General features: G+C 40.1%; 2 protein-coding genes across 2 annotated transcripts in view; one reads left to right on the top strand and one right to left on the bottom strand.

The window, feature by feature from the left end:
- Window positions 1-12,202, top strand: part of VSIG1 (V-set and immunoglobulin domain containing 1) — a 21,976-nt gene extending 9,774 nt beyond the window's left edge. The window contains exons 3-8 of the mRNA XM_029086389.1: window positions 85-192; window positions 6,382-6,580; window positions 8,524-8,679; window positions 9,362-9,481; window positions 10,469-10,595; window positions 12,019-12,202. Coding sequence (XP_028942222.1) covers window positions 85-192; window positions 6,382-6,580; window positions 8,524-8,679; window positions 9,362-9,481; window positions 10,469-10,595; window positions 12,019-12,202 — 894 coding nt within the window. The remainder of the gene's footprint in view (window positions 1-84; window positions 193-6,381; window positions 6,581-8,523; window positions 8,680-9,361; window positions 9,482-10,468; window positions 10,596-12,018) is intronic.
- A 4,334-nt stretch (window positions 12,203-16,536) lies between these two features.
- On the bottom strand, window positions 16,537-19,625 carry PSMD10 (proteasome 26S subunit, non-ATPase 10; the record flags this gene model as incomplete). Its single annotated transcript, XM_010173591.1, has 4 exons — window positions 16,537-17,073; window positions 18,079-18,245; window positions 18,353-18,499; window positions 19,527-19,625. Coding segments are annotated over 4 exons (567 nt in total), but the record flags the coding sequence as incomplete, so codon positions are not given.
- Between the last annotated feature and the right edge of the window lie 43 nt (window positions 19,626-19,668).

The following is a 19,668-nucleotide window of genomic DNA, read 5'->3' as shown; positions in this document are numbered from 1 at the left end:
TGTAGGGAAGAGGCTTTTTGATTTTGGGGGAACATTTAAAATCTCATTTAACTCTCAGATCAGCACATTTTTACTCAAATACAGCATTCCCCGTGTCACGGTATTCTGAGTATGGATGAAAAGTCAGTCAGTCATTGTCAAAAGATGGTGTATGTGACAGATGCTCGGGGAAGATGTAGCTGGAGACACAAGGTAAGAAAAAAATCCCCACAATCTTAAAGGAAAAAAAGACCTGAATAGCTTCTACTAGATATATGCTATTGTGAGGCCTGTAATTATGTTCTCGATTAAAATCTTAACACCAGCACATGACTGAGATAAGGTGAATCAGATGCATCATTCAGAATTTTTAACTCACCCTATTTTTTATTGCATTTTTCTCTATCAAAATTATTTTGGATGTAGCTGTTGTTTTTTTTCCCACAGCTACTCTACGTGGCTGAATTGGCACCTTCAGGAATGTTCTCCCCAAAGGCTACCTGAAGGGCATGTCCGCACACAAGGAGCCTCTGGGCTGAATGTGAGCAAGTCTGGATAGCCCCAATTTGTGACTACTTATTTACATAGCAAAAAAAAATTAAAAAAATTTAAAAAATCATCCTGGATCTCCTTTCTAGACTGTAAGAACATTCTGAGATGCAAAGGATACAGAGGGACACTAAGCTGCTTGAACTGGTTTCCTCTCGGCTGTCAGCTCAGTGTCCCAGCCATAATCCGTTTCAAACTCTCTTTGACCGCAGTGGGATTCCTGTCTCACCATGAAGTACAGGGTACAACCCAATGTAAATGGAGGTCTAATAATAACTGCTGAAGAGCAGTGACACCCAAATCCAGTGAGAAAACACATTTGTGCTTGATGCACTGCAGAAATTATTCACTAATAGTTCAGCCACAAGGATGATACTGTGAGAACATGAAAGAGCTGCTCCTGAAAAGTATTTTGCACAAGTTAAAGCTGCTGAATTATTAATCCTCTAAAGGCTTCTGACTCCATCTCTTTCTTCTCCTACCAATGCACAATTGTGACAAGACGCTTCTAGTCATTATTAACATTCTCAATTACCCATGCAAAAATCCGGGTAATGCAGGACTTAATATCCCTACTACAGTCTGACAGATCAGAGTTCTGACAAAAATGTGTGAAAAGAAGCTGTGGATGTAAAAAAGGCATTTGGGGCCAGACTCAGCCACATGACACACATCAAAGAAACCAATGCACGCGTGAGCATTTGCTTTCTTAGTTCAGAATCTGAGCCTTGGGCTTTAATTAACACTTTGAGTGTGTAGCATTTGTTCTCTAATTAGATGGTAAGAGGCTTAAGGGAGTGATGAACACTTTTTTCCCTTGTTGTTATTTTATAAATCCTGTCTGTACTGAGTTCAAAAAGACATCATGATCTCAAACCAGTGAAGTTGTTAATATCATCCTTTGCATTCACTGGTGAGAAAGAGACTTCAACAGTTTTTTCTAGTAGCTTGAGAAAATGTCAAACAGAAAATGATAAAACAACCCAAATGAATGGGCCCTCTGAATGCCCGAGTTTTACAGCTCTCCAGGGAAAGGCTGTGAATCAGATGCTGAACACATCAGCCTAAAGAAACGTCATCAAACAGGATGCTGTAGCTTTGCATCTGCTGGTGGGGGAAAGTGAGAAGGGGCTGGGGAAGGGAGGACAGGTACTGAAATAGAAGTCATGTCCTGAAACTACCCCCAGCCAGAAAATTAAGACTACTGTGGAAATTAAGTGGGACATTTTATAACACTTTTCAAGCACATCTCAGCTTAAAATTTTGATATCCAGATGTACTAGGTGTGTACAGCAATGTGATGCAATGACACCGAGGTGGAAGGTGAGAGTAATATTGACCTGGAAATTATGAATGAGTCCATCGAAAGATATTTGAATGACATCTATTTATGCAAATTCTAGTATGTATTTGTCCTTCTCCAAGAAGAAAGGAAGCAGATGGAGGCATGTTTCTTCTGATTTACTGCCTGCTTTTTCACACACAACCTCCACTCCCTAAGCAAGAAGATCTTTCTATAGAAGCTGTATAAAGAAAACCTGTAGGTGGGTTCCTCACTCTCTGCCAAACACCTGGCAGCCTTTGAAAATCCTCAAGTCAGCATCTGCTTTGCCAACTGCTTCCTCTGCAGGCGAATACTTTCCTCACCATCCCACTAGAAGAGGAGCAGCCTTCCCACAAGTCAGGCTAAAGGAGAAGAAAAGGACCTGTGATTTCATGTTCCAGAACCTTCAGAATTAGGGACACAAATAATCTTGTCTCCAGCATCTGGAGTGCATTGAGATTATAAAGATTTTTCTTCCAAATGAGAATGATCATTCCCAATGCCCTGCTGTGTTTGTAACACAGCTTCCCCAAACAGGTACATGAAAAATTGACTCAACTGCCTTAGAACTCTATGAGCCCAAATCCTTTTCTTGGCTGCAGCAGATCTTAGCTGCAGTCACAAACTGTGACTGGAAATGCAGAGTAACTTTACCACTGCCTTAGAAAGCTGAGAAGGATGCCTGCTAACATGAGGAGTGATAATCTCCACTCTTTTTTCTATCAGTTGTTTGATTAGTCAGCCCAGGCAGCTGCTCCCATGAAATGTGAAAAGGCACCATTATATAAAAACCTGCATGAGCAAACTAGCTGGTAATGAGAAGCAGCGACCATTACTGCATCCTCAATATTGTATTTACACTGGTAAATCATCGACTTCACTAGAGCTGCTCATTATTTGCTTGAGGACATAAAAAGCTTATTTTTTCAAGAGAAGCACAGCAGATTTCTTTCTTTTTTTTCTTTCTTTTTTTTTTTTTTTTTTTTTTACATTCAAGATGTTGTACTTTAAATATATTTATCCCACCAAATGGAAAAAGCTTCCAGGAAAAGTCTACCATTAACTAAATTTACAGCTTTCCCATACAAACATTTTAGGGACATTTTAGGTGAAATGGAAAGAAATGTAAATGAGATGTGTGTCTGTAGGAGGGAACAGGAGCTGTCAGTTGCCCCAAAATAAAAAAGTCTTCTATATCTTCAACAGAAAACAAGTTTTTTTACTTTTGAAACAGAACAGAAACATTTTTGCAAAGATTTTTCATTTCAGCTTTTTGAGAGGCACAAACATGAGCTTTTCAAGGACAGCATAAAACCACTTTGAACAAGGGTTTAAGACACCCATGTTGAGTGTATTGTGTAAAATGGGCTATGAATTCACAGCCAATTAACTGAAACATGTTCCTCTTAAATGAAATTTCCTGTGTACACAACCCAATCACACCTCTGGGACAAGATATATATTCAGTAATTAATCACAACATTACTCAGTCTTTTTGGTGTTTACCACCTTCCTTCAGGCAATGAACTCCACAGCTAGTGAGATAAGCATCATACAGGAGCAGAAGAACAGAGAACAGGCAGGAGCCTGCAGAAGAACTGAATGCATTTCCTGAAGATGTTCCACTGCCTTTATGTTCATAGTGGAAAAAAAATCCCAGAAAGATTCCTGTTTAAATCCATAAAGAAAACAAATATTTTCTGCTGTGTTGACACCTGTCTCAGATTTAATAGTGTACTCAAAATATTTTCTTTGCATGCATTCAGACGGGAAGAGAGAACACAGGGGATTAATTTTTCAGTGCACTGTACAAGGGCTGACATACATAACTCACCCTGACTTCAGACCAAACAGACAGAGGAGTGCTTGCTCCTCTATAATGTTTACTGGCATGCCCTGACTGCATTTAAGACTCATTGTAGGGCCAGTCTTATCTCCCAGGAACACGTGCTAGAGCTCTCACATAAATCCCAGATCACTCTGAGGTAGATTTAGCAGAATTTACCCCCTTTTTTTCAGTAATCAGTCCTTTTAGTAGGAGATAATAGGCCTGCCTCTCCTCTCATCCTGCTGCAAGTCACACATTACTTCATTTCAGTCATTGTACAACTTAATTTCACATTAGTGTGAAGAGCTGGTGGAAGCTCTTGCCCTACTCCACTCAAAAAGATGCAATTGAAGGGAGATGCTAATCCAGCCCGTCACTGCTGAGATCTATAAAGGAACACCAGTTTAAGAGAAGCCTGAAGTCAGAAGTCACAGTTCTAACTTCAGACTCTTGCAAGGAACAGTGTCTAACACTCTGTTGTTGCTCATACTCACATAAATGTAGAAAGAGACAACTGTGGCCAGTGTGGTTTTGTCATTACAGGTAGATCAGTTTTTTGAGGAGAGACTTGCTTAAACCAAACTCCCTATTTTGAACACTGCCCTTCCTTGGGGAACACGAGGGCATGCATCCAGACTCTAGTTCTGCAATAGAGGACCATCTCTAGATATCTGCAAAGCTTAAAACCAGTTTTAAAATTGATAGCATTGCATGCAGACAATGGAAACTGGAGAGTCTATGCAGCTGCTCAGCAGACAGCTGTTCTAACCCAGTCTGCCACTGCACCAACATGGGACCTCTTACGCTTCCTCACTGCAACACCAAGTCTCCCACATGTTGGCAATGCAGCAGCGTAGCTTTGTTATTCAGAGCCCTGCATCAATTGTACCTGGTGTTTGTAATCCTGGGGCAGGGAAAGATAAAGCCTGGCTCGAAAGTAGGCAGAACTGCACTTGAGATGGGGTCAAGCTGCAGTACTGGTGCTGTGCAGTCTGGGTTCTGACCTTCATTTCAAAGCTTTATCATTGCATAAGCCAGCTGTGCTCGGGCAGTTTTGGGGTGTAGCTTGCCTTAAACTAATAAAGGCTTTCAGATAACATAGCTTAAAGACTTCAGTCAACACCATATCAGGGTGGATAAATAGAATTAAGAATACATATTCTTAATTCAAAATGCAATCAGTTGATCTGCAAAGTAAAGCAAATTACACTTCTTGCCTGGTGATCTGCAGGGATCCCTAAAGGCAGAGAACTTTGATACTAGTCAAGTGTGAATGGCATTTCACAGGAGTTTCTGGAGCTTTTTCCTACAAGCATTTTCCAGTTATTCCTGTTGAAAAACACACTGTCAGTCCAACTTCAATAAATGCATTTACACTGCTGATTCTGGAACCCTGTCAGTAGGAACGATGTTAGGTCTGTCTGGGTCCCAGTCTGTTAATTCTACATGGTTACTGCTCACCAGTTTAAAAAAATGACTGGGTATGCTGGAATTGTCCACTTTGCCTAGACAATGGAGTTTGTGCATGTAGACACTGGGGAACATATTGCCTATCCCAAATACTACCACTTTTACATGATGCTATCATTAACATCTGAGAAAAATAATTAATGTTCCATAGTTTTCCAAATGAGCTGTGTTCTTTCAGATCTGGGTTTCACAGCAGAGCTAGGCCCGAGTCTCAGACTACCAGCCAGGCTCCACAATTAACACAATTCTACCTCTCCTTTCAGTCAACAGACAACACGTTTCGGCTTATAAACTTATGAGGGCAATTCTACTCTCACAGTGCTGTTAAGTACAATTGATGCTGCTGAAGTCAGTGAAATCAGTCACTGTTAAACAGTAATCTTTTATTTGGGAAAAAATACTGCATTCCTTAGAGACATTCACTATGTCTATAATTCTGCAAAACTTTTTCTACTGTTTACTAAAAGGGGAACTTCTTGATCCCAAATAGGTGCTCCTCCAAGCACTGAGGCCAACAGGTATTCTTGACTTCTACCTATGGGATCAACTCAAAAACCCAAGACAGTCCATGACACTGTCTCTGACCCTGATTACACGAACAAGGAGAACAGCATGGTTGCTCTAATTGCATGTGTGATGATTCTGCTGGTGTTCTTGTACTGCATTTTTATTGCTTACAAATTTACTGCCAACAGATCAGGCACCTTGTTTGCTTAAATCTATGTCTTGTGGATTCATTTCAGTTCTCTGTTTGCTGGCTTCTGTATTTGGAAAGCTCTTCAGGGATCCGCTTTTTGCAATGACAGGTCCATTCTTGTCACAATCTTCTACTGAGCTGCTTATTAATAATATCACAATCAGCACTTCAATGAATACCACTATTCATTGTACATGACAGCATTGTTTCACAGAATTGTCATATGATGGTCAATAGTCTCACCTTTGTTTTCACAAACACATCAGTCTGACTGACGTATCCACAAAGAGCTAGCTACAGTCCATTTACACAATTCAAAAATCCCTTTTCTGAAAAGTCTGTCTTTTAAGAACCACTAGAAACATATACCCAAATGTACCGTGTTTTCAACTCTGCTTTCTTAGGGGAGAGGGAAAGAAAGGAGGTGACACTGCTTGGCTTAATCAGAAATGAACTATATTCCAATTATGAGTACCAAACAAAGCAGCAGGAAGATCTCTTGTTATTAAACTAACAATTGATTCTTTATCACAGATCTATTTTTATTCAGAAGGCCAGTCTTACTCCTATGGAGAGTTTAAGAACAGAATAACAGCTGCAACAAGTCCAGGGAATGCATCAATAACAATCTCCAACATGCAGCCCTCAGACACTGGTTCCTACACTTGTGAAGTTTTCAGCCCACGGGGTGATGCTGGACAGAGTCAAAAATCTGTGATTGTCAACGTGCTGGGTAAGCACCTTTCCTCTCTACTGCTGTATTGCAGTTTTCTTCCCTTGTTATGAAACACTGAATTCACAACTGAGAACCCGTCGGACCAGAGGGAATAACAGAACTGTGATAAACAAGGCCCGTGATGCAGAGAAAGGGCTCACTGATGCACTGACGCAGAGATTTTTCCCAAGGGCTTTGGAGGCAGGAGAGCCTGGGGTGCCCTCTAGCTTCCCAAAGCAGACCTGACACCACTTTGCTGCTACCCTTGCTTGGACCACAATAAAAATCTTAATTTTCCCATGAGCCACCTTCAGATTCACTTCATTCTCTCAAAAAGCTACGTAATATAAGCAGGTAAGCAGGCAGCTGGAATTACCCAACTTCACTACATTTTCCATGTTGGAAAACAAAATGATAGTAACTTTGGTTAAAAGAAAAAGCCCTTTTAGGTGGGAGTGACAACTTCTCTCTGAAGCCATTACTTTCTTTTAGGATAAACCAGACCCAGCAAAAACCAAAATTTTACTAATTTACCTAATGTTCATCATGGTGACTTGCATAAATCTAGGGAGAAGCAGCAGGACAGCCCAAGGGTTCTGGCTCAACCCCATTCCCAGAAACTACAGAAACTTAGTAAGAGTTGGATGGAAGTGGTACAAAGTCTATTTTGGATGGAAGAAAGCAACAGTTCAACCATGAACAGGAAGGACAGAAAGGATGAAAAGCAGTGGAATGAGATATTTTACTTCTTAATAAGAAATAAGTTTGTACTAACCCCATCTAATAATTGTTTTTATATTGAGAATGCCGGGTCAGAGTGACAAATCAAACTCATATGAGAATGTGATTCCAGTATCATTTGCCTACCTGCCACAGATAAGAAAAAGACCTATGTAAACTCAATCCCTGAGAAATCAAAGTACTGTTGTTAATTCTCATCTAAAATTCCCCAAACAAATAGTAAATCTTGGAGCAGCTGCGTAAGAGATTGTACTCGTCACATGAAACCAAGAAAGGTTCTTCATTTATGCACACAAAATTAGGCAGTGTTCATTGCTGTTACAGTTCCACTGATGCTACTCCAAAGAACCACAACAGCAAATCTCTATAGAAATGAAAAATAATACATGTAAATAAAGACAGAATCTTCTGTCTGCAAAGTGAGGAAATGCTATCAAAAAGGATATATTTTTTGACAGAACTGTAGTTAATTTATTTCCTACATAACTGCAATATACTGAAAAATCAGGTCTTGACCCTCTCCCTTTATGTGGAAAAGCTCCTGCTGTGTCCCTAAAGAAAATGATGCTGCTACATGGCAGAATGGTGTATGACAAATAGTGACTGGCCCATTGTAATTAAAGTAACTGACAGTCTTCATCTTATCACCTCCATACATATTTAGTATGCAAATGGAAAAAAAGATAATTAAAAAGTACATATATTTAGTATTACTCAAATCTTTACAGGAGAGCCTTTGATCCATCTCTACAAGTAACTGAAAGGAGGTTGTAGCAAGGTGGGGGTCAAGTCTCTTCTAGTAACAAGCGATGGGACAAGAAGAAATGGCCTCAAGTTGCCCCAGGGGAGGTTTAGATTGGATATTAGGAAAATTTCTTCACTGAAAGGGCTGTCAAGCATTGGAACAGGCTGTCCAGGGAGGTGGTGGAGTCACCACACCTGGAGGGATTTAAAAGACATGTAGATATGGTGCTTAGGGACATGGGTTAGTGGTGGACTTGGCAGTGTTAGGTTTACACTTGACTTGATGATCTTAAAGGTCTTTTCCAACCAAAACAATTCTATGATTCTACAAACAAGACTCTGCTCTTGGATGGAAATCTTTAGATTGGGTTCAATTCTTTACCTACAGCAGCACAGTACCACAACTCGAGGTGGAAGCTTGCAGCCCCAGATCATGTACTCATGATGTGTGTGTTCTCCTCATTCCTATTTTACAGTCAAACCATCAAAACCTTTCTGCAAAATAGAAGGAACGCCTGAAAAAGGCCATCTAATCTACCTCTTATGCAAATGTGACGAAGGATTGCCTCGCCCTATCTACCACTGGTACAAAGTGGATGAGAATACCCTGAAGCCTGTGACGGAACACCTTAGTACGTAACTACAGGACTACCATACCGTGTTCAAGATCTGTCATTCCATAGTACCAGCCATTTCAAACACTGTGATACACAGTGATAGGGTAGTTAAAACTTATCCTCTTCTTCTGACAGCCAGTGTCACAAAATCTTACTTTTACTTACACAAATCAACTGATAGCTGTCACAAACACAGACTGTTTCTGCTATTTGTTTTCATAAAAATTGTGTGGCATGTTAAAGTCTTGTCGATGCCGTTACTTTAAATTGTTAAAATGGGAGAAATGTTTATGCCTTTATATCTCCCTTCCCTTGGAATTCTGAGTGAACATAGAATAAGTCAATTTATCATTCAGGTGCTAAGATTTCCATCCTGAAAATATTCAGTACCTGTTACATTTTCATTTGTGAAGTTACCCTGACAATAGTATCAATGTGTGTAAAACATCAGACAGATTTGCAGAGCAGAGGCCTACTTATCATGTTCTAATACACTCTTGCAGAATCCACTATAGTAGTTTTCAAGGAAGGTAAATGTTTTTTTTTATTTAAAGAATACAAAAGAACCTCAAATGAATGGATAATTAGAGAACACTGTTTCTGATCTCTTAATAGCTCTCAGTATTACCAACTAAAGAAACTGTTTGCCTCTACAGTACACAAAGGGTAACCTGTACCCGCTCTCTGTTTGTCACAGATGCAAACAGCGGCATTCTTTACATCGGCAATCTCACCACCTTTGAAACCGGGTATTACCGATGCATAGCCAGCAACATCCTGGGGAACAGTACCTGCGAGCTTGACCTCACTGCAAAACGTAAGTTTAATGCATGAAAGGAATCACGTATTTGATGTATGACCTGCACACTTTGCAGAAAAACACTGTAACAACTTTAAAGCATAGATTTTTTTTGAAGTAAGAACAGAATGGGCTTCAGAGACCTCCAAAGTTTTTATCCAGGCATGCCCAGAATTTATACTGATCTAGACAACTCATTTACCATCTCCAGCTTCATTTCCCACTGAGCTCCTGAGTTTCCAGGAGCTGAACCTGGCTCTGACTGCAGAGCCTTTACTGAGGACCAACAGACATGGAGTTTAGAGCAATTTCTTCCAGCCAACAGTCCCACTGAGGTCCCCTCACGCCAGAACTTACAACCATCACTGACATGGTAGTACAAGGACTGGGGCACTGTAGATGTGACCACTAGCTAAAAATACTGCATTTATAGATAAATACCTTGTTCTGACTGCCCTCAAGCAGTGGTCAACCACATCTGCATGCAGACTTTTCACATAACCAGCAACATTTAACAAGAGCCAAAGCATACGTTGTACAACCAGCCGCAAGAGATGTCCCTGAAATGGTCACTCAATTACTCAATGGTCAGAGCTAGAAGCTGTACTGAGGTGGAAATAGAAGGTTTGGGGGGCTCAGAAATAACCAAAGCATATATTTTACATCGCAGCTGAAAGACAGAGATAAAGGCAAGCTGAATTTCAGGATTTGTTTGCAAGGACTGAAGAGCAAAGGCTTTCAACTACTGCCAGTTTCCCTCAGCCAGGCATAAGCACGGGGTTTGCTGAGGTAGGGAGCTAAAGGCAGCGAAGGTCAAAAACGCACGGTTCTCTCTTTCCTAGAGAATCTTTGGCCTCCCTCCTGGAAATACGAGCGTCAGTCAGTTTTTTAGTTCTTTGAATCCAACACCTTCTTTCTGCTAAAGGCTCTTTCACTGAATTTCCATGGGGTTTTGCTATAATAATACGTTTTTAAAAGTCTAAAGTAGTCTTTTTTTCTTTCCAGATTCAGACAGTGGTGTTGTTGCTGGAGCATTAATTGGAGCAATTCTGGCAGCTGTTATCATTTGCATTATTGTCTGGGTCTTAACGAAGAAGGCAAAGAATAAGAAGTCATCAAGTAATGAAATGCAGTAAGAGTTTCTGTTTGCTTCATTTTAAGACAGTTATTTCTTTGAGAACTAAAGTAAAATACAATTACTCTAAACAATTTTTGAAGGGTAAATAACACACGTTTTGAGAAAACTTCCGGAGTGAGAATATTTGCTTTTGTGTGACTTTTAAGTTGTTGCTCTTGCAACAGAAGTTGCTATTACACTCTTCCCTATGTTTACAGGTAGCTACCACTAAGCAGTATCTAAAATAGTAAAGTAAATGTTTTTTAAACAACACAAACTAAAAGTAGCAAGTTGGAAAAACAGTTTTTAATATTTAAAAGTCAATGGTGACTGTTAATGGTGGAGGGAGTAAAAAAAGGAAGAGCAGCTAAGGGTTGCCTCAGCAAATTTACTGGGATTGTACATTACTGGATTTAAACACAGTGGGTTCAGCTCAGTGCTATTTGAGATTACAGGACACATGCCTGGGATACGCTAAGGCATCTCAAATGGCAGGAGACACACCGTTCAGAAAACAAAATGGAGCCCAGAATGTCCATCTTGATCTTACTCTGGAAATGTCTTTTCCTCTTTGCTTTGGTTGCTCATTTTTCCCTTAAACTGCCAAATCTTCAGAAGAGGGATAATCTCATATGCTATACAAGCTGTATTTAGCCCCATGATGATAAGTGCTAAATTAATACATCCAGCTGAGGCCAGAAAAAAAATATGATGTCATCTGGACAGTCCCATGTAGCACAGGTCTAAGACTTCTGATATGGAATTCTGCTAATCCAGACCAGTGGCCCATCTCGCATGCACCTGATTTCTGCTTTCAACTGATGTAGCATTAACAACTAATTTTGTGCTTGGATCCTAATAAATCTTACTACATTGAATTAATCCACTAGCATCTGATATTTTTTATATGTCAAAGTGCTTAAATATTGGGAGTTGGTTTATTACTGTTTTGATAAGATACATGGAATTCATACTTGTTACTAAAAATGCTTTTCTAGGTTTCAGCCTTTTCATAGCTCTTTTCTGACTGCACCCTGTTTTTAACGCACTTGAATGGGACACCAGACCTGCATGGAATTTCTCAGAGAGCTCACACCTAGCAGTGTGCTTTGCTCCCCCTCCTCAGACAGTGTTTGCCAGCACTCAGTTTCCCATTCTGCTTTCCTGGCCTAGCATTTAAACATACTAAAATCCATTTTACTCTAATGACATCACTTGAACCAGTGATGCAGATCAATCTTACTATCTAACACTCTGTCACTCTGTCTTACCAGCAGTGATGTTGTAGCATTTTCAGCTGCTCTTGGAACAGAGTAGTAATAATAAGGGGGTTGCTGTTCAGACAATAAAACTACAAAGTCTCACTCTTTTTGAAAGATTCTAGTGCAGATGGGATTTCACCATGTGAAATCACAATCCTCATCCTGTCTTCCTGCAGAGAAATGACTCAGAAACAATCCAATGCAGAGTATGTTCAGGTACCTAATGAAGAAAACATTCCTGCAACCAGTGTTCCACCAAGCAACGCGAGAAATGAATACCCTAGTGCTGATGAAATGGCACCCTCTGGAACACCTGAAAATGATGAGAAGCAAGAAGTGGAAAAAGAAGAAACAGCCTAGAGTTTTTAATACAGTTTTCCTTGTCAGCTTTGGACCTCTTTGTATGAAAATTGTTATCACTGAATTAACATAGAAGCACGACTAAAACTTAAATGGGCATTTGTATTGTGCACCACTGGGCTGGAGATCGAAAAGGGTCTGTTACACGTGCACTTTGTGAAAAGTAGAAGAATTGGCCTTTAAAGTTAACTACATTTCATTTATTATCTAGTTAGAATTATACATAAATGTAAGTATAAAAATTACTATCACCCACATTTATCCAACCTATTTTGCAAAACTCATTAGAAAATGGGCTGAAGCATTTGACAAAGAGCTTTCCAGTCAACTATCAGCAATGCCATCTGTATCCATCCAGTTCTGAACCACAGGAGTCTTCTCCATAAACTGTAGGCCAACCTCATGTTTCCTGTGCACCAAGAACAATCAAGGTCAATACACTGCAGTTTTTAAAGGATCTGATTTTGCACGTCAGAAGTAAAAAGAAGTTTCATCAATGTCATCAGAGTGCAGAAACACATGTCAAGACCTGGACAAATTAAATCTTGTGTGTCTGAATTCCACTTAAAGCTAAAAAAAGATCCTGGAAATTTTTACCCTGTTGCTGCCTGATGTGGAATACATTGTGTTAACAGTGACCTTCTTGGCTTTCAAGTTCCCAAGGCACAAGCATTCCAGAGTTGTGTGTTTCAGCAGTTGTAGTTTTCAGTTTAATGGAACTAGCATTCAGGTACCCACTTCAGACATCGATTGACAGGTTTCCAGACAACAGGAGCTGAAAATCTATACCCTTGCAAGGCTTCCTGAAATAGGCACACTGAGTATCACAGTCCTCCTGACATGCAGATACAGCTGCTTTCAAAACTTAGAACTTAATACTGCCTACTAAACAATACATTAGTTTCAATTCCTTCCTCTGCCTGAGATGATTTAAATCTATTTCCAGGCAACTGCCCTACCCACTAAGCAACAAACTCACGCTACTTTTCTTCTGGTCTCTTTAGTCCGGTGTAACTTTGACTGTTTTCTATAGGTGGAAGCATCAAGAGCAAAGGTAAGTTGTGCATATGCATCAAGAGCCAACAGCTGAGTGATGAGCACTCTCTTGGAAGGAGAAGAGAGAATTGAACCATATACACTCCGATCATTAGACACCTCTTCTCTCTGGGTCTCATTTCTAAAGTTAAGGGCAAAGATGGCTAGTTTCAGAAGAGCTCAATGACCATAGGGCTCAAATGAATATAGACAGAGCCTCGGCAGCTCCCTTCTGAACTACAAAAGACAGATACTCACTGACACAAGGGGACGCTGGTTTCAGTCTCATGCACTGTAGAAAAATGTATCTGACTCAGGGATCTGGAACTTTTTGTCACTTAAATCTTTTATAGGATCTAACATTCATAAATACTTTGCTGACTGTTCCTAGCCTGTAAACGTTAGTTATATGCAAGGGTCATCTTTAAAATAGATAAAAAGATAGATCCATGATAAAATTTTCAGGTTCAGTTCTTGCAGCTGTAAGTATGTTTATCAAGGAAGTGACCACAAAAAAAAAAAAAAAAGAAGAAACAAAAGATGGCAACATTTAAAGAAGATGTAAGGCATGAGGTCCTAATAAAGATTCAGTTTGGATCATTAAGCAAAACTGCATTCATTGCCCTTTATAGAAAATTTTCTGGCTTTCAAAAAATTTGTCTTTGATACATGTATCCTAGTGTTTAGCCTTGTTACAGAGTAAAACAGCATTTACAGTATTCTTGTAATATTGTTTTAGACAAAATCTGCTGGTACCAGACTGTGAAGTCAAACCCTTACTAATACTGACTGTGCCATATTCTACCAGTGGATCCTCACAGTCCTCTCTCTCCAGAATATCCAGGGTAAACCTTAAGTCATGACCTGTATGGAAGTCTCTTCTTAATCAGGCATCTCTCTTACTGACTCTTGTGGCAATTCTGCTAGGCAAAATCCACAAACTCGCACTCTTCAATCTAGGTGAAGAAGCTTACTGAAAATTTCCAGTACTCAGACCCAAAGTTTTGTGAGTGTGCAGCTCTACGACATTAAGCATGCTCAGTAACAGCAAGAGAAGAGTAATTACCACCTGCTCCTGTTTGGGTGCCATTTCTTACCAAAAGTGTTTCCTAATGAGATAATTCAAATTAATTACTGGTCTAAAGGAGCCTACGACTTGGCTGACAGTGGCATTAATTTTAAATAATCTCTTCTCTGACATGCCTAAGCATTGTTTTACTCTTGCCCTTCATGGGAAAATATAAACAACTCTCTTCACAACACTGCTGTAGTTGTAGTAGTTCTTCTAAAGTAATCTCCTGCTTATCTGTGTCTTGGTTACAATTTTCTTACTGCAACAGCTTTCCAACTTTCACATCTCTGCAACAGCACTATTGTGATTGAAAAGGGGAATATATTATGTGGTCATTATCGTAATTTTTAATCTTTATTTAATCTCACCTCCACAGATTTCTCTGCGTGTATTCCTTACATAGCTTGCTACAGTAAGAAAGGAGCTTATGCTGGTGAAGTTGTAATTACCTTCTATCACTAACCATCCTAGAACACCGCAGCTCTTACATTTGCTAAAAAAGTAGAAATTGGTCAAGTTATGTTACTGTTTTTATATTAAAAAAAGAACAATTGAGCACAAGTTCTAGACTAATAATTCCTCTCATATGTCTAACCACCAGTGTGTAACAGATAGTATTAAAAACCACACAAAGCAAAAGCAAGAAGCAAAACAGATTGCTGGGGGTGAGGAGGAAGATCAGGAAAATAACATTTATTTGGAGTTTCTTAACATATTGAGATATTTTTGTAAGACTTCTGGCAGATGTTTGTTCTCATTATGAAGTTTCTCTCATGTAAAATAGTTTCTTAAAAAGGATGTGGCACTGTTCCTGGCTTTCTACTGATGCTCTTGGCAAAGCACAAGCCAAATTAGACATTGATCCACAGTGTGTAGCTCAAAAACCCTGCAGAGCTATGCAGGGTGCAGAAACATTTTTCAGAATTTGCCTCAGATGTTCCGACAGTCATTGCTGCATGGCCCACTTATCTTCTCCTGAGAGAGTAGGGATCATTAATATGGAAACTAGACATTATGCCAACATTCAAGCCACCATCTTCTAGGGAAGTGGATTTACAAAGCTCCAGAGCTGTGGCAGGGTTTTTTTGCTATACACAGATGAAGGACGAACACAGAATTCTAACTTCAGCTTTTCTCAATTCAAGCCTTCAACAGAGCCTGCACAATATACAAGAAACAGTCATGTTCCTCCTTCAAGCAAGGTCTGCATGGCTAGAGCTTACTGTACAGGCAAGTTATCCCTCCTGCTCTCAACAGGTACCCTCAGGAAAATTTAACCTGCATTTTGCTTTCTGGGATACACTTGAAGTACTTTGTGAAGATACCTGTTTGGTTGTAAGTTTCTGTCTTGCTTATCAAAATAAATTGCATTACCTTAATCCCTACTAGTCAAACTGTAGAAACTGTAGTCTTCCATTTCAATCTTTCCTTGCAGCTGAAGAACAAACACGTTCTATTTCCATACTGTGTAACAGATGGCAGGGTTTCATCTGACTTGTTCACATCCCAAGCGTACAAGCTATTTAGAAAATAATGGTTTTGTTACATGTAAGTTTAATAAAAAACTTTATAACACCAAAGACTGCTGTTTAGGAAAGTTCTTTATTTCACAGAATTTCATCAGCATCATTTGTTCAGAAGGGGGAAATCTATCCCACTAGTGTCAAAAGTGATCTTAATCAGAACAGGTCGCTTTCAAACTCAGTCTCATTAGCTCTGCCTTATAATGACTTAATACCAGGATTTGCTATGAGTAAATAGAGATTAAACCAGGCTCTTTTATAAAATAAGATGGTAAACTGCGAGTGTCAGTGCTACATAATGGGAGTCAAACAGAACAGAAAAAATAAATCTACAGAAGAAGCAAGAAGAAATAAAATTAGATTTGAAATACATCCCAGAGAAGTATCCAGCGCCATCCATTATACAATAACATATTTGCAGAGGTAACCCTGAAACCGCGCCTGCACTCTGCAAGTAGTCCAGTGCACTTCATCAACACATGTATTTAAAGATTCAAAGAAACAGGATAACAATAGATAACAACAGAAAAGCTTTAAAAACTCAGAGCTCACTTAAATAGACTAAGAGCAAAAATGGATACAACTATCTAAGTAACTGAGAAGACTACATTCTACAAAGGGAGAGACATAGTTTGGAATCATCTGAAGGAAGAGAACCAGTACCCACAAAAAAAACAAACAAAAAAACCCCATGCACAAAGACTAAGGGAAAAAACAGAGACTCTAGAATAAACTTCCAAAATAAAATTGACTTTAAACGGTTAAAACATTTTTGGTCCTGTTGCTTCAAAGAAACAATCCTAAACTAGGTTCTGAAATAGAAGGAATGACTGCATTTACACAGATCACACTGTAAACCAAAACAAAACTGCAAGATACTGAAAAATACTTTAAAATCAGTCGACTGTTTAATTAACAGGAAGTACAAACAATTGTTTTGGCACTGTACTTGAAGGAAAGCTAGAGATACATATTTTATTACCATGGTGATGCCCATACACGACATCCTAGTTGAACCATCAAAATATGAAGTTGGCAGTCTTATATACAAGTGCAACAGGAAAGAGAGTCAAGGCAGAAGTTCCCACTAGCCTTCCACCATTCTTTTAAGTATGGCTCCCAGGCCACCTTTTGCCACTTTCAGTGGGGTCAGTTCTTCTTTATTCTCAATGTGAATACTCGCACCGTGAGACACCAGCAGCTTTGCTTCCTCCACTCTCTCTTCATCACAGGCTAAATGACTGTAATAAGATCAAGAAACCCACAGCCACTATTAAACAGTCCAAGCTTTTAAAGAGCAATAACTATGCCTTGTCAAAATGACAGCATTAATATATCCTAGAACAACAAAACCACATGCAACCAACTACCTACACAGATTCCAAGGCCTGCTGTCCAGTCACTCTGTTGTCATTAAGCAACTCAAGAGCATTCCTCCTGCTAGTTTCCTTGCAACACTGAGACACTTCTGCAGATTAGGATTTGGCTCTGCATTGGAGCACATAATCCATACTGCAACTGGAAAATGGTAATATCTATTTGAATCAAAAGTGATAAACTAAATGATACTATGCTTAAAAATAATCTGAAACAAAGAATTACTGCAAATGCAGCAAACTCTTTTTCCATTTGGCAAAGTATCTGGAGAATAAACGTGTGTGTTCCAGGACTATACTGCGTTTTATGTACAGCTAAAACATTCTGCTTGATCTCACTCACAGCAAAATCTTGATTCCATTGTAGATAAGGCAGTTTTGTCACCAACTTCAAAGCAGCTAAGGTTTTACCCTTACAGATTCAAACTGATCTCTAAGGTAATATCAAACACTGGACTGACTCTACTTAAGTGGCAACTTGCTTTCCTTAGAGAGGTGAAGAAAAGCTTCCAAAATTAGTTCTTGCTTGGCAGGACAGAGCAGGCCAGCCTGCAAGACCAGTTTCCTCCGACTTTGATGTCATTAGCTCACTTTCTACCCTCGAGTGGCAACTGAACATATTCCACATTATTACAAAATATGTTCTGCACTTTTTTAAGTAGATGTAGTAACACAAATTAAAATATGTATGTACAGACACACTTAGGCAAAATACTGAGTGTGATTTTCTCAAATCCTTTGTAATTACACAGGGTGTGAAGCAGGGGAGTATTCTGAGGCAACAATAAGTTAAAAAAAAAAGAAATTTAAGTAATGCAGTTTCATTTCACAGAGATTATGCTATATTAAGCAAAATATAAAATTACTTACAGAGGAGTATTCCCTTCGGAGTCCTGTATATTAACAGATGCATTGTGCTGCAGAAGGATCTGTACCATTTTTAGGTTTCCTTTGGCTGCTGCTCTGTGTAACGGGGTGGATTCAAAATGATCTGTTGCGTCCGGATCAGCCCCGTTCTCTAAAAGCATGACTGCAATCTGAATGTGTAGAAATAGAAAGGAAGGAGGGAGAAGGAAGAAAAGTTAACGTAACTAAATGCTTCTTCCAAGAGCAACACCACCTTTAGTAGCATAGGCAAACATACCTCTTGCTTATTTTTGGAGGCTGCATAATGCAGAGGCGTGCAGCCATTCTGATTGACAGCGTTCACATGAGCACCCTTGGCAATGAGGGCTTTCACAATTTCATCGCGGCCTGCCGAGGCGGCGATATGTAAGGGCGTCCAGCCAGCCTACAGGGGCAAGAATACATCCACGTTATTCAAACCACATTATTCATTTCAGGCAAAAAAACATGAGAAAGTATAACCCCAATACAGACATCACTACTCATTAGCCAAAATGCACATGTTCTTGTAACTGTAAAGCTGAACACTGTTGACTGTCACCAGAGAGACAAGTCTCACGTCCTCTCACACGCCTGCATTCAGTACCTGACAAAAGCTGCCAGCTAAACCACAGAAATCACTTCTGTTATGCAGTTACGTACAGTATCTTGCAGGGCACTTCACCCATCCAGAATTAACAGCAGTGCTTTTTTAAGAACAAGTAGGAGTGGCAGAAAACGGTGTCCAAAAACGTACACAATCTTTTCTATACCCAATCCTCTAACTAAACTGATGGAACACCTCCTTCTTTAAGGGTGACCTTTAGGATGCTTCACAACGGATGTAATTATTTCAACTCTTCCTCTAGAACAGTAACAAACCATCTCCTCTGCAACTGTGAAACCACTGAACCTGTTACCTATTCTATAATGATGCCCCAGTAATGAAAAATCTTCAGGGTACCTCATGATTTGGCACAAATATATTTAAGAGGATCACACTGAGAAAAAGGTAATGTGAAAATCCCCCACACCACCACAAATACCCTTGGTTTTGCAACTTTGCTTATAACAAGAGTTCCCCTAAAATTTCTTGACAATAAGCACGACTCGCCCTGTCTCGTTATCTCCCCTTCCACAGAAACGCTGAAGTACTGCAATTTGCCTTTCCGGCACACACAGTAGTATGTGCTTCTTAAAACCGCCCAGAAACCACACTGCGGGCACCAGCTGACGGGAGGAGGGAGAAAAGGAAGGGAGCGACTAGCGCCAGCCTCCCCCGGGAGCTGCTACGGGCAGTTCTGCGGCTAAAGACACAGGGACGGGGCCGGGCAGGAACGGCCCCATCGCCGGGCAGGAACGGCGCCATCCCAGCCCCTCTCCAGCCGGCCCACAGCGCTGCCTCGCTCAGCCCCTCACGGTGCGACACTCACATCGTCCTTGTCGTTGACGGGCACGCCGAGACCGAGGAGGAGGTCGGCGACGTCCGTGTGTCCCGCCGAGCAGGCCCAGTGCAGCGCGGTCCGGTTGTCCTGAGGGAGGGAGGGAAGGAGGGAGCCGCGGTGAGCGGGTGGC

The sequence above is a fragment of the Antrostomus carolinensis genome, unplaced genomic scaffold, assembly GCF_000700745.2.
Source record: "Antrostomus carolinensis isolate BGI_N321 unplaced genomic scaffold, ASM70074v2 scaffold24038, whole genome shotgun sequence".
Classification (NCBI taxonomy): Eukaryota; Metazoa; Chordata; class Aves; order Caprimulgiformes; family Caprimulgidae; genus Antrostomus; species Antrostomus carolinensis.
The sequence above is the reverse complement of the archived record's forward strand: the minus strand, read 5'-3'. Positions and strand labels throughout refer to the sequence as shown.